Consider the following 14,782-nt stretch of genomic DNA (forward strand, 5'->3'; position numbering starts at 1 on the left):
ATCGTGGCGATTCTGCACACATATGAATGCATTGATCCGCCTACTTCCTGCATGTGGCTATGCCCACCATGTGGGAAGTAAGTGGATCATGTGCGGTTGGTACCCAGGGTGGAGGAGAGGAGACTCTCCTCCAGGCCCTGGGAACCATATACCTGTAAAAAAAAAAAAAAAAGAATTAAAATAAAAAATCGTGATATTCTCACCTTCCGGCGGCCCCTGCAGCCTTCCCGCTCCTCGCGATGCTCCCGTTCCCAGTAATGCCTCGCGGCAATAACCTGTGATGACGTAGCGGTCTCGCGTGATGCTACTTCACCTGGGGTCATTGCTGCGAAGCATTACTGGGAACGGGAGCATCGCGAGGAGTGGGAAGGCTGGAGGGGCCGCCGGAAGGTGAGAATATCACGATTTTTAATTTTCTTTTAATTATTTTTAACATATCTTTTTACTATTGATGCTGCATAGGCAGCATCAATAGTAAAAAGTTGGTCACACCTTGTCAAACACTATGTTTGACAAGTGTGACCAACCTGTCAATCAGTTTTCCAAGTGATGCTACAGATCGCTTGGAATACGCTAGCCTTCTGCAAGCTAATTACCCTTGCAAAACGCTAGTGTTTAGCGAGAAAACGCATGCCAATTCTGCATGCATTATACCCGCAGCAGGGAGTTCCAGAATTGCCACGGAAATTTCCGCGGCAATTCCGGACGTGTGCACATAGCCTTATGTTTTGCACCTCAAAATAGGTGAAAAAACAGTAAAGGGAACCATGTTTCCTTGTATATTCCCGTTCCAACCTTTTTGGCGTTGTTACATTTATCATTCTAGACTTATCAAGATGCGGAATCCAAACAAGTTCTTTCGGAGTGGATGAGAGAGCGCCAAGAGTTACGGTAAGCTTTAGTGTTCAGAACTGGGGCATGTCCCATTTCTGGTTTTGGTGGTGCTCTACGACATAGATCGGTATCGCCAGTAAAGGGGTCACCTGTTGTAATGAACGCTGTCATGCGACTTCAAGTTGCACAAATGTTTTGTGTCGCATATCATGTCTGAGAATTGCTGCAGCGTGAAATGTCCCCCGTCTAGGCCCAGCCTTAGATAGGATTCTGTCCTTTCCCTGGTTCACGCCAAAAAAAACAAGATCGAAAGAGTTGGAAACTCGCCTAGCCCATAGCTCTCTGTGCTCCTGTGGACACATGATAAACCCCTGTTTACTTATGATACTTTTCAGAAAAGTAGTGCCCAGGAAGGCTGCACGGGATACTTACCATTGTCCATTCAGAGTCTTCTAAGAATGTGTCTTATGTGCAATGCAAATGGGTTATACCTGTCCAAAAGTCAGAGAATGAGAGGCTCGTCATAGACAGGTTAACCTGGTCCAGTTCAGGGGTTTTCTGGCTTCTGTTTGTGTAAAAAAAAAAAAAAAGAATTCAGGAGAATGTAAGTAAGGTAAGATTTTTGACAATTTTGCCTGGCGTGTATAGATATCAGTTTCTCTTAGGCCAGGCTCACACGTCCTGATATTTCCGGTACCAGAAAAAACAGTATCGGAGATGTGTCCGTGTCTGTAATACATGTGGCAACCGTGTGCCACATCAGTATCACATGTAACGGTGCCTGGGAAGCAGCAGTACTATTAGCACTGTTCCCCGGTGCCGAAGATGGTTCTCATCATTCCCCTGCTCTGTTGGTGACCAGCACAAGCAGGGGAAAATGTTGAATTATATTCAGCTTATAACAAGAGAGCATGCGGCGGCTGATGGGAGTGTAAATAAGTAAATAAATAAACTGGTGTGGGGTCCCCTGTATTTTTGATAACCAGTCAGGCAAAGCTCACAGCTGAGGGCTGCATCCCTCAGCTGTCTGCTTTAGCAAGGCTGGTTATCAAGAATAGAGGGTCCCCATGCTGTATTTTTTAAAATTATTTAAATAAATATATATATGTTTTTAAATGGCGTGGGGTTCCCAACATTTTCGACAACCAGCCTAGCTAAAGCAGACAGCTGGGGGCTGGTATTCTCAGGCTGGTAAGGGACCATGGATATTGACCCCCCCCCAGCCTAAAAACAGCAGCCCACAGCCGCCCTGAAAAGGCACATCTATTAGATGCGCCAATTCTGGCGCTTTGCCCGGCTCTTCCCACATGCTCTCCTGCGGTGGCAAATGGGGTTCATATCTGTGGGGTTGATGTCATCTTTGTATTGTCTGGTGACATCAAGCCCACGGCTTAGTAATGGAGAGGCATCTATAAGACACCTATCCATTACTAATCCTATAGTTATATGGTAAATAAACACAGCCAGAATGAAGTCCTTTAATTAAAATCAAAACACAGTTAAAATTTTTATTTAAAACTAACAAACAGTTATACTCACCTAACGCCTAATTCCACCGAAGCCCTCGCTCTCCTGTAATAAAACAAAAATAAAAAACAACAATATCCCTCACCTCTTCGTTGTTTTGTCCCATGCTATAATCTATTTCTGGGGATTAATAGTTTTCAACCTGGACGGTGCCAAGATGCGACTGTCCAGGCTGAGAATCACTGATGAATGAGCTGCTGCGAGAGCAGCAGTGACGTCATCGAGGTTACCGGGGGTCACAGAGGCTGCATTCCCTGCCGGACTGAACTGCAGTGACCTCAGCACTGTGAGAAAAAGTCAGTGAGCTCGCCACAATTCAGTTCAGTGAGGTCACTGTTTGATCTGCTATGAACTCGCTGAGCTGAGCTCACTTGAATGGGTCTACACGTGTGTCTCCAGTATATATGAAAACTGTGGCCACACGTACCGGAAACACTGATGTGTGAAAGAGGCCTTATGCTGTAAAGCAGTGGTCCCCAAACTTTCTGACCTTGAGAGCCACATTCAGCTTAGAGAGAGGGTCGCGAGCCACATTCAGCACTGAGAGAGGGTTGCGAGCCACATCCAGCTCCCACCCCCTTCAAAGTAGTGTCAACCAAAGCCCCCATTACAGGTATAATGATAACCAAAGCTTTTCCACAGAAATCACTCCAGAGCAGTACACTGATATCCAGGGGTATTCTCCCAACACACTGTCACATCCAGCTTTGAGCACCTCCTCTAACAGGTAGTACAAACCTCCAGCGTACCATACCTAAAACATCTCTAAACCCCCAAGACCAGTAAATGTGCATCCAGATCTGCATTTCTGTGCAGGGCTACTCACAGAATTCACCATTTTGAGATGTCTTCATACCTGTTTGATAGACCTGGACCTAATGCATCAAGCTGGCAGACAGTCGCGAGCCACAATTCATGGGGCCGCGAGCCACATGTGGCTCCCGAGCTACAGGTTGGGGAGCCCTGCTGTAAAGTGTAGTGGTTTCTTAACCCTTACTATTGGAGCTTTCTTCGTCTTCCCTTTTTTACTTTAGCCAATAGTATGGGCGCCACTAATGTGCTGTAAGCCTGTGCATTACCTGGGTGTAACCAGCGCCCTATACAATCCTCTTTTGTGCAATTTAATACTAAGCAATCACCCCCTCCATGAGTTGGTAGGCTGTGAGTGTTTGTCTCATCGGTATTTTCCACCTGTTTTGTTGCCATCTTTATTACATGGGTTTGCTGCATCCTGATGGTGCATAAGTTCTGAGACCTGAACAGGTAATCCCTGCTGCCCCTTTTTTTGCTGTATTCTTGATTTTTTGGTGGATTTTTAGTTCACTTTTTGTGGCTTTACTATTAAGTTTCTGCATATTTCAAAGGAAAAGAAAACCTTTTTGGCTTTTACCCATATTCCCCACGTGGAGCAGCATACTGCCAGCCACAACGTGTGTTTCGCATGGGCTTCCTCTGGGGCTGTCTGAAAAGGAAGTAATATGGACGAGAGCCAGAAAGGTTTTCCTTTGCTATTTTCATCTTTAATCTTATTTTACACTAGATGGTGGCCCGATTCTAACGCATCGGGTATTCTAGAATATGCATGTCCACGTAATATATTGCCCAGTGACGTAGTATATTGCCCAGCGACGTAGTATATTGCCCAGCGACGTAGTATATTGCCCAGCGACGTAGTATATTGCCTAGCCACGTAGTATATTGCCTAGCCACGTAGTATATTGCCCAGCCACGTAGTATATTGCCCAGCCACGTAGTATATTGCACAGCGACGGAGTATACAGCACAGAGCCACATAGTATATTGCCCAGTTACGTAGTATATTGCCCAGCTACGTAGTATATTGCCCAGTCACGTACTATATTGCCCAGCGACGTAGTATATTGCCCAGCCACGTAGTATATTGCTCAGCCACGTAGCATATTGAACAGCGACGGAGTATATTGTCCAGCCACATAGTATATTGCCCAGGCACGTAGCATATTGCCCAGGCACGTAGTATATTGCCCAGGCACGTAGTATATTGCCCAGGCACGTAGTATATTGCCCAGGCACGTAGTATATTGCCCAGCCACGTAGTATATTGCCCAGCCACGTAGTATATTGCACAGCGACGGAGTATATTGCACAGCGACGGAGTATATTGCACAGCCACATAGTATATTGCACAGCCACGTAGTATATTGCACAGCGACGGAGTATATTGCACAGCGATGGAGTATATTGCACAGCGATGGAGTATATTGTCCAGCCACGTAGTATATTGCCCAGCCACGTACTATATTGCCCAGCGACGTAGTGTATTGCCCAGCCACGTAGTATATTGCTCAGCCACGTAGTATATTGCACAGCGACGGAGTATATTGTCCAGCCACATAGTATATTGCCCAGGCACGTAGCATATTGCCCAGGCACGTAGTATATTGCCCAGGCACGTAGTATATTGCCCAGGCACGTAGTATATTGCCCAGCCACGTAGTATATTGCACAGCCACGTAGTATATTGCACAGCCACGTAGTATATTGCACAGCGACGGAGTATATTGTCCAGCCACGTAGTATATTGCACAGCCACGTAGTATATTGCACAGCGACGGAGTATATTGCACAGCGATGGAGTATATTGCACAGCGATGGAGTATATTGCACAGCGATGGAGTATATTGCACAGCGATGGAGTATATTGCACAGCGATGGAGTATATTGTCCAGCCACGTAGTATATTGCCCAGCCACGTAGTATATTGCACAGCGACGGAGTATACAGCACAGAGCCACATAGTATATTGCCCAGTTACGTAGTATATTGCCCAGTTACGTAGTATATTGCCCAGCCACGTAGTATATTGCCCAGCCACGTAGTATATTGCCCAGCCACGTAGTATATTGCACAGCGACGTAGTATATTGCACAGCGACGGAGTATATTGCACAGCGACGGAGTATATTGTCCAGCCACGTAGTATATTGCCCAGCCACGTAGTATATTGCACAGCGACGGAGTATACAGCACAGAGTCACATAGTATATTGCCCAGTTACGTAGTATATTGCCCAGCCACGTAGTATATTGCCCAGTCACGTAGTATATTGCCCAGCACAGAGCCACGTAGTATAGAGAATTAAAAAAAAAACAACATATACTCACCTATAGCCCGTTGAAGTCCTGCTATACTCACCATCCGCCGCCTTTCCCACTCCTCGGGACGCTCCTGGGACCGCTCCATTGCAAGCGTCAGCTTCCGGTCCCAGGGCTGGTGTGAGCAGGACCTGTGATGACATCGCGGTCACATGACCGTGACATCACGGCAGGTCCTTGTCGCACACCAGCCCTGGGACCGGAATTGCAATGGAGTGGTCCCGGGAGCGTGGCGAGGAGCGGGAAAGGCGGTGGAGGGTGAGTATAGCAGGTTTTTTGTTTTTTTTATTATTTTTAACATGACATATTTTTACTATTGATGCTGCATAGGCAGCATCAATAGTAAATAGTTGGGGACACGCAGGGTTAATAGCAGCGGTAACGGAGCGGGCCGTTACCGCTGCCATTAACCCTGTGTGAGCGGTGAGTGGAGGGGATTATGGAGCGGGCAGTGAGTGCAGGGGAGTAGCGGAGGGACTAATCGGACTGTGCCCGTCGCTGATTGGTCCCGGCAGCCATGACAGGCAGCTGCCGAGACCAATCAGCGAATGAATAACCGTGACAGAAGGACAGACAGACAGAAGGAAGTGACCCTTAGACAATTATATAGTAGATACTGTATATACTCGAGTATAAGCCGAGGCACCTACTTTTGCCACGGAAAACTGAGTAAGCTTATTGACTCGAGTATAAGCCGATTATGCATTGTCCACTCATCCCTGTCCTGCTATGCATGGCTCCCCCTTCCCTCTCCTGGTCTGCATGCCTCCCCTGTCATTGTATGCATGCCCCCCCTTCCCTGTCCTGGTATGAATGCCTCCCCCCGTTCTGTCCCTGTATGCATGCCTCTCCCATTCCATACCTGTATGCATGCCTCCCCGTTCCGTCCTTGCATGCATGCCTCTCCCGTTCCGTCCTTGCATGCATGCCTCCCCAGTTCCGTCCCTGCATGCATGCCTCCCCCGTTCCGTCCCTGCATGCATGCCTCCCCCGTTCCGTCCCTCCATGCATGCCTCCCCCGTTCCGTCCCTCCATGCATGCCTCCCCCGTTCCGTCCCTGCATGCATGCCTCCCCCGTTCCGTCCCTGCATGCATGCCTCCCCCGTTCCGTCCCTGCATGCATGCCTCCCCCGTTCCGTCCCTGCATGCATGCCTCCCCCGTTCCGTCCCTGCATGCATGCCTCCCCCGTTCCGTCCCTGCATGCATGCCTCCCCCGTTCCGTCCCTGCATGCATGCCTCCCCCGTTCCGTCCCTGCATGCATGCCTCCCCCGTTCCGTCCCTGCATGCATGCCTCCCCCGTTCCGTCCCTGCATGCATGCCTCCCAGGTCTGTCCCTGTATGCATGTTTCCTATTGAAAAAAACACATCATTCTCACCTTCTTGTGCACCCTGGGTGCTGGTACTGCATCTCGTTCTGGCTGCCGGCGCCTGCAGCTCTTCCTGTGCTCATGGGTCACGTGGTACCGCTCATTAAGGTGATAAAGATGTGCTCCACCCCTATGGGAGTGGAGACACTTCCATATTCATCACCTTAATGAGCGGTACCACACTGAGCACAGGAAAAGCTGCAGGCGCCGGCAGCCAGAACGAGATGCAGTGCCAGCACCCAGGGTGCGCAGGAAGGTGAGCATTATGTATGCGCTGGCACTTTCGGCTTTCTGTACCGTGTCTTGTGTATAAGCCGAGGGGGGTGTTTTCAGTGCACAAAAAATGTGCTGAAAAACTCGGCTTATACACGAGTATATACGGTATACTTTTGAGCTGACAATATTTTTTTCCACTATGAAACCCTTACATTTATATTAGCATGCTTAGCTTATGAGGATTAATGCATCTAACAAGGGTGTTACAGTACATCTAAGCACTGGCACTTTATATGTATTATTCCTGGTTTATTTTCCCACCCCTAATATTTACTAGTGGATGAGCATGTCCTTAACACAGTCTGTCTATTGACCTTGTCTGTACTTGTGTATACTTTTTTGTATGCCTATTCTCTTACATCTTTAATAAATTGTCATATTTATATTGGACTATTGACTCAATGTGTTTTGTATTTGAACAGTATGAGGTGTCACATAGCCCCCATGTACAGCATGAGCCCCTCCATATAGCCACCTGTATACAGCATGAGCCCCCACATAGCTCCCTATATACAATATGAACCCCACATAGCCTCCTATATACGGGATGAGCCCCCACATAGCCTCCTATATACGGGATGAGCCCCCACATAGCTCTCTATATGCAGGATTAGCCCCGACAGCTCCCTATATACAATATGAACCCCACATTGTCTCCTATATACGGGATGAGCCTCCACATAGCCTCCTATATACGGGATGAGCCCCCACATAGCCTCCTATATACGGGATTAACCCCCACATAGCCTCCTATATACGGGATGAGCCACCACATAGCCTCCTATATACAGGATTAGCCCCCACATAGCCTCCTATATACGGTATGAGCCCCCACATAGCCTCCTATATACGGGATGAGCCCCCACATAGCCTCCTATATACGGGATGAGCCCCCACATAGCCTCCTATATACGGGATGAGCCCCCACATAGCCTCCAATATACGGGATGAGCCTCCACATAGCCTCCTATATACAGGATTAGCCCCCACATAGCCTCCTATATACGGTATGAGCCCCCACATAGCCTCCTATATACGGGATGAGCCCCCACATAGCCTCCTATATACGGGATGAGCCCCCACATAGCCTCCTATATACGGGATGAGCCCCCACATAGCCTCCTATATACGGGATGAGCCCCCACATAGCCTCCTATATACGGGATGAGCCCCCACATAGCCTCCTATATATGGGATGAGCCCACACATAGCCTCCTATATACGGGATGAGCCCCCACATAGCCTCCTATATACGGGATGAGCCCCCACATAGCCTCCTATATACGGTATGAGCCCCCACATAGCCTCCTATATACGGGATGAGCCCCCACATAGCCTCCTATATACGGGATTAGCCCCTACATAGCCTCCTATAGATCTGCATTACCAATCTGTATCGCTGGCAAAGGAGCTTCAGGAAAGCTTCCTGCCCATTGATTAGCACTACAGATGACGGCACACAAAACATGATAGTGAGGGCAATCTGGCCCTGAGCCCCCATGGATCCTCGGGCCCCGCGCGGTAGCCCAGATGGCCTTCATTATAAACCGCCTATGCAGCCAGTTCATGCGCCTGTTCCATACACCCTTGTGTCATGTACATCACATGTTGGGATGGGCTTCAAGAAGAACCGAATAAGGACCCATTCACATTCATTTTTCCTGTCCATGTGCTGTCCATTTATAAAATAGACTGCAGAAGGGCGCACAGAGTTTAATTAAAATATACACATCCATTTTTTTTTTTTTAGCATTTTAATCAATTTTTTCAGATCATAGTTAGATATTTAAGTCTCTTTGGAGTCCGGTAAAAGTGGGAGACCTTTATCTCGGAAAGTTGCAAAAATGGAAAGTACATAGAAAAGATTTTTTTTTTTTCACAGATGAAAAAATTAAAACTACCGTGTTAATGTGCCCTAATACAAAGGTGATACTTAGAAAACAAGACATACGGGTTTAATATTTGTAGAAGTCATGAATATAAAATGTGATTTTATGACTGAAAAAATATGCTAAAAGCTCAATGTTTTTCTTTCCATGATTTTCGATGGTCTGTATTTACAGGTCTGTTACGAAGAACCTCTTTAATCCCCAGTTTGGCAGTATTTTTAGAACTTTCCACAACCCAACATACTTCTCTCGGAGGCTGATCAGATTCTCAGACATCTACATGGCTTCCATCAGCTGTCTATTAAATTATGATATCAATTTCACGTTTTATCCACGACGTACCCCACTGCAACATGAGGCCCCATTGTGGATGGATCAGCTATGCACTGGCTGCATGAAGACTCCTTTCCTAGATGAGATGGTTCACATCCGATAACAGGCTCTAAGATTTAACAGGTGATTTGTGGTGAGTGCGTCAGGAGACTTATAGGCCATGAAATCCTCCTCTAGGAATTTTAAATATGCATATAGCCTCTTGGAAAGGAAAATTACTAGAACTGTAGGGTCATCTATTGGAAATAGCAATACTTAAAGTCAATATCGACCCTTTTAACTAACCACGTTATTTAGGATAAGAAGCCAAACCAGATGCTCCATTTCCAGACACGTGTTTCGGGGTGTTTGCCCCTCTTCAGTGCAAAGCAGTAAGTCTGATTGGCTCAGTGAGAGGCCTGTGAAAGCAGAGTAAGGGGTTTCATCTCTGCTTGTCGAGTGTGCCGCGGTTTGGCTTTTTATTCTAACTTATGTGGCAAGGCTTGTTAAAGTGTCGATATAGTTCAAGTCGTCTTTCCCTCTGAAAACGCTATTTGCAAGTATAAAGAGTAATGAAGAATCCATCTGATGAGAGCTCAGACAGTGTTTCCAGCTTCATTCTTCTAAATTATCCAACAACATACAAGGGTCACGCTACTGCTGGAATTCATAATAGTACCATGCACCCTCGATGGTGATCGCCTGCTTTAATGGATGCACTTTTATTTATAGTTTACTTTTACTTTCCAGGTTTTTGCAAGGTCTGACAGTCACATCCAGGGGTATCCATGACTTACCAGAAATCTATCAAAGAAGTCCTGCTTTTCAAGAGCGGCTCATCATAAATATCTATCAGACACTCGCTCTAAGGTCAGGTTCACGTGTTGTAGTGCTATAAAAAAAACTAAAAATGGCTGCTGGAAGAAAGTGTATAAGTGTAGCTTTGCTTGTGCAATGATCAGCTACGAGGGTTTTTTTTTCCTTTAAAAAAAAAAGCTTCTGTATATAATGTTTTGAGACTTGCTTATATCCAACATTTGCAATTGCTTAAGAAAAAAATGCAGCACACACTAGAAATTACAATACATGACTCTGCAGAACGAGGCAGACATATGTTAAGGACGTGTATGGGAAATCGTGGTTTGTAAGGAGGATTGGCGGAGAATAAGAGCCATTGATGTTGGTGCAGGTAACTTGGGAAGCATTGCAAGTACTGCAGATGATTTATACCAGGGGTGCACAACCTTTTTGGGGGCCATAATGTTTGACTGCGCCACGTTTAGGGGTCTTAATTATGCAAAATGGCAGCTCCTTCATTCCGTGATGACAGAGTCCCTTTAAAGCACCACTCTGGCAGTATTTGTTTTCTTTCACCCCGAGTGGTGTCACTAATGAATGTCCCCTGCCTGAAGCAGAGTACTTACTTACCAGTTTCCATCTTCTTCTGCTGTTCTCGGCGCTGCTTCGATCGTCTTTGTCTACTTGTGATCTGCCGGACCCGCTCCAATGTTTTCTGGGCGGAACTGAAGTCACTTCTCAATGTAAGTCTATGAGAGCTTGTGACTGTAAGCTGTGACTTCCGGTCAGTGAGGAGCTGCGGTGACAAGATGGCGGGGCCAGGAGGAGCAGGAGACAACAAGTAAGAAGTTTACAACAAGCAGAAAACAACATTAGTGATACCACTCCAAGGAATGAAATAAAAAATAATAATGCTGGACTGGTTCTTTAAACGTAGAGCATGTGCAATATGGTACTTTTAAGGGCTAGGTATACCTTTGCATAGATTGATTTTGAGGTTTTTTTTTTGTTCATTTGCTTCCTAAATGCAAAGTGAAGCAACTTTCTAAGTAGTTTTAAATATAATTTCTCCTTCGCCTCATTGGGGGACACAGGACCATGGGTTATGCTGCTGTCACTAGGAGGCTGACACTAAGCTGAGACAAAAAAGGGTTAGCTCCTCCCCTGCAGTATACACCCTCATGCTGGCATCCAGAGACCCAGTTTAAGCTTAGTGTCCGTAGGAGGCACACTGATTTTTAACCCTTTTGGGTTTTTTTTTTTTGTTTTTTTTTCTCTTTTTCTTTTTTCTTTTTCCTTTTTCCGGACGAAGGGGGCGACGGATTCTTCTAAGGTCCGATCTCCCCCGAACCAACAACAGGCGAGCACGGGAGTTTCACCTCTCCGTATCCTCTCCTGCGTCGTGGGAGCCACTGCCTGAGCTGTCCTTTTTTTGGGCGACGGTTTCTCCCCTAATGGGCCCCGATCTCCCCTTTTTGTTATACAGACGAGCACTGGTGTTCCTACCTCCAGTATCCTCCTCTGCAGCCAGGCCTTTTTATTGCCGGACATCTGCCCTGTCCACCAGGTCCTACCCTCGGCTGTACAGTGGCTTTATCCCAGTGGCGTCCGTGCAGACCACACTGCATCACCAATGTGACTTGTGACTCAGGTGGTGGACGGTTCCTCTCCACCCCCCATGTGGGGTCGGTGGATAGAAGGCTTCCCAACCCCTGCACCATTCCTATGCATGGCACCTCCATATGGCACCCTCTCACCTCCATTTCAGGGTAAGTGCCCGGTGGGGGGATTTGGGGGGGGGGTCGCCAGCGGTCAGGAGGGCTCCTCATCCCTGGGCTCCATCTGCAGGTTTTTTGGGCGGTGTCCCTTTCTTTTTCCGGCGCTCGCGACCGCGCGCCGGGCCGAGGCCGCAAATTTAGCCCCCGGCTTCGGCCTAGCCGCTGGTCGCCGCCGTTAAGCCCCGCCCACTCCAGTCAGTGTCAGCGGCGCCGCCCCCCGCTCCTGGCGCTTCTCACAGCCGCCGAGATTTCTCTTCCTGATCTCGGCGGCCATCTTGGCCCCTCTCCTCAGCGCCGCAGCTCCTGCCTGTCGCATCTTTGGTGCGTCAGTGGCCCACGTGCAGCCGGCTTCCTCTTCTCAGACTGAATATCTCAGCAGTTCGTCTCTCCTGGATAGCGGGACACAGGACCGGGGTAAGGAGACATCGTTAGCTCCCCTCTGCAGCGCCCTCTCAGACACTGGTTACCCTATATAGACCCCGTAAATTTTTTCTGCATTAGCATCATGTCGCAGTCAAGGTCTAAAAAATCCTCTAAGGTACATACAACCTTTTTTTCTGCGTGTACCACCTGCCAGGCCCCACTTCCCAGGCCTCAAAGCTCTCCCCTCTGCTCTGCCTGCGATGCCCCATGTGCCCAGGAGCCCTCCACCGCCGCCGACCCTGGCGTACCTAGCCCCCCCCCCCGTGGGTCGCCTCTCTTTCTCAGTCCGTGGATTTTTTAGCTAACGCCATCAAATCCATTAAAAATCCTCCCGGGGAACGAGGCAATCCGCTACAGGTGCTAAGAGATCCCTCCATAGCAGGGGAATCGTCGGCCAGCAGGGGCCGCTCTCCTCTTAAAGAGGCACGGTCGTCCAGAAAACGGACCCGTACTACCTCTCCGGAGCGTTCTCCTCGCCACTCAGACTCTGGCAGCTCCACCTCTCGCTCACCCTCTTTGGGGGCTCGCAGCGTTCAGGACTCTGAACATGAGTCTGAAATTTCTTTGGATCCGGAGGCTCCGGAGTTCAGAGCCACGGTTGACTCCCTCATCGTAGCAGTCAATCACGCACTAAAGGTGGATGACGATTCTAATTCCGCTCCGGAACACGCGGTCTCCTTTTCCAGAACCAAGCGTTCTCACAAATCTTTTGCCTCTCATCCAGCCTTCCTGGATATTGTCAGGCGTCACAGGGAGCGCCCAGACAAGCGCTTCACGGGAAAGAAGGACTTGGTTTCCAAGTATCCCTTCTCAGCTGATCTCGTGAAAGACTGGACGGATCCCCCTACGGTAGATCCGCCGGTCTCGCGCCTGGCTTCTAAGACTCTTCTCTCAGTCCCGGAGGGCGCTTCAATTAAGAGCCCCACCGAACGCCAGATAGACTCTCTAGCTCGCTCTGTGTACGAAGCCTCTGGCTCGTCCCTGTCTCCCTCCTTCACCGCGGCTTGGGTGTCCAAGGCTATGGTTTCCTGGGCGGATGCCCTAGCGAAATCCATTAATGAGCAGGATCTCCCCTCTGAGATGGCGGACCTGGCTAAGCAGCTAGCCATGGCCAGTGATTATGTTATGTTCGCATCTCTCGACGCGGCAAATTGCGCTGCTTCGGCGGCTTCCAACGCCATCGCTATTAGACGGGCCCTTTGGCTCAGAGATTGGCGTGCAGATTCTTCCTCTAAAAAATCCCTGATTTCTCTCCCTTTTCAAAGCGGGCATCTTTTCGGCGAAAAGCTTGACCAGCTTATTTCCGACGCCACAGGGGGAAAGAGCAAGTTTCTTCCCCAACAGAGGCCCAAGGCGGCTTTCCAGCGCCAGCCTTATTTTCGTTTTCGGCCTTTTCGTACCAACTCTGCCTGGTCCAATCCCTCTGGCCTTCCCAGATCGGACCGCTCCGCCCGCGCAGACAGAGACGCTCGTCCATCCTTCAGACCTAATCCCTCCTGGCGCGGGAAACCGAGGCAGCCCCGAACCAGAGGTTCGAGACCCCCCAGATTCCCTTCTCAATGACTCGGGAACGGCGCCAGTCGATACCAGAAGAGTAGGCGGTCGTCTACTCCTTTTTCAGCAAGCCTGGCTCTCCGTCGTTCACGACGAATGGGTCAGAGATCTGGTATCATCTGGCTACAAGATAGAGTTCTCCTCTCCCCCTCCAACTCGGTTCTTCCCCTCTCGTCTTCCCAGTTCGGGAGCTCAGTCTCGCGCCCTTCTTTGCGCCATCCACTCCCTCCGCCAGAGCGGGGTCATCGTGCCGGTCCCGGAACACGAGAGGTTCAGAGGCTTCTACTCAAACCTCTTCGTCGTGCCAAAGAAGGACGGGACAGTTCGTCCCATTTTGGATCTGAAGCTCCTGAACAGGTGCGTGAGAGTCCGGCACTTCAGGATGGAGTCGCTCAGATCGGTCATCTCCTCCATGGAAAGAGGGGAATTTTTAGCCTCGATAGGCATCAAGGATGCCTATCTTCACATCCCGATTTTCCCGCCTCATCAGAGGTTCCTCCGCTTTGCCATTCGAGAAGACCACTTCCAGTTCACGGCCTTACCCTTCGGTCTCGCCACGGCGCCCAGGGTGTTCACCAAGGTCATGGCGGCTGTCATGGCCATTCTTCACTCTCGAGGAGTCGTCGTATTACCTTACTTAGACGATCTCCTCATAAAAGGCCCGTCTTTTCAGGCCTGCGAGTCAAGCGTCTACATTACCCTGGATTCGCTTTCGCGCCTGGGCTAGCTGATCAACTTAGACAAGTCATCTCCCGTTCCTTCCCGTCGGATCTCCTTTCTGGGAATGATCCTGGACACTTCAAGGGGGCTGGTTTTGCTTCCTCGGTCCAAGGTCCAAGCGCTCCAACAGGGAGTCCGTACACTCTGCCATTCTCGCCCGCGAACCATT

The 14,782-nt window shown here is 48.9% G+C and overlaps 1 protein-coding gene across 2 annotated transcripts in view; it reads left to right on the forward strand.

Annotated features, from left to right (window-relative positions):
• NT5DC2 (5'-nucleotidase domain containing 2) overlaps window positions 1–11,030 on the forward strand; it is a 77,430-nt gene extending 66,400 nt beyond the window's left edge. The window contains exons 13-15 of one of the 2 annotated variants that reach the window (XM_069736836.1): window positions 827–891; window positions 9,203–9,484; window positions 10,091–11,030. In XM_069736836.1, coding sequence (XP_069592937.1) covers window positions 827–891; window positions 9,203–9,464 — 327 coding nt within the window. In that variant the 3' untranslated portion in view covers window positions 9,465–9,484; window positions 10,091–11,030. Of the gene's footprint in view, window positions 1–826; window positions 892–9,202; window positions 9,495–10,090 lie in introns of both variants that reach the window. The other variant, XM_069736837.1, reaches the window with a different exon arrangement.
• The last annotated feature ends 3,752 nt before the right edge of the window (window positions 11,031–14,782 follow it).

This window comes from Ranitomeya imitator, chromosome 8 (assembly GCF_032444005.1).
Source record: "Ranitomeya imitator isolate aRanImi1 chromosome 8, aRanImi1.pri, whole genome shotgun sequence".
NCBI classification, from domain to species: Eukaryota; Metazoa; Chordata; class Amphibia; order Anura; family Dendrobatidae; genus Ranitomeya; species Ranitomeya imitator.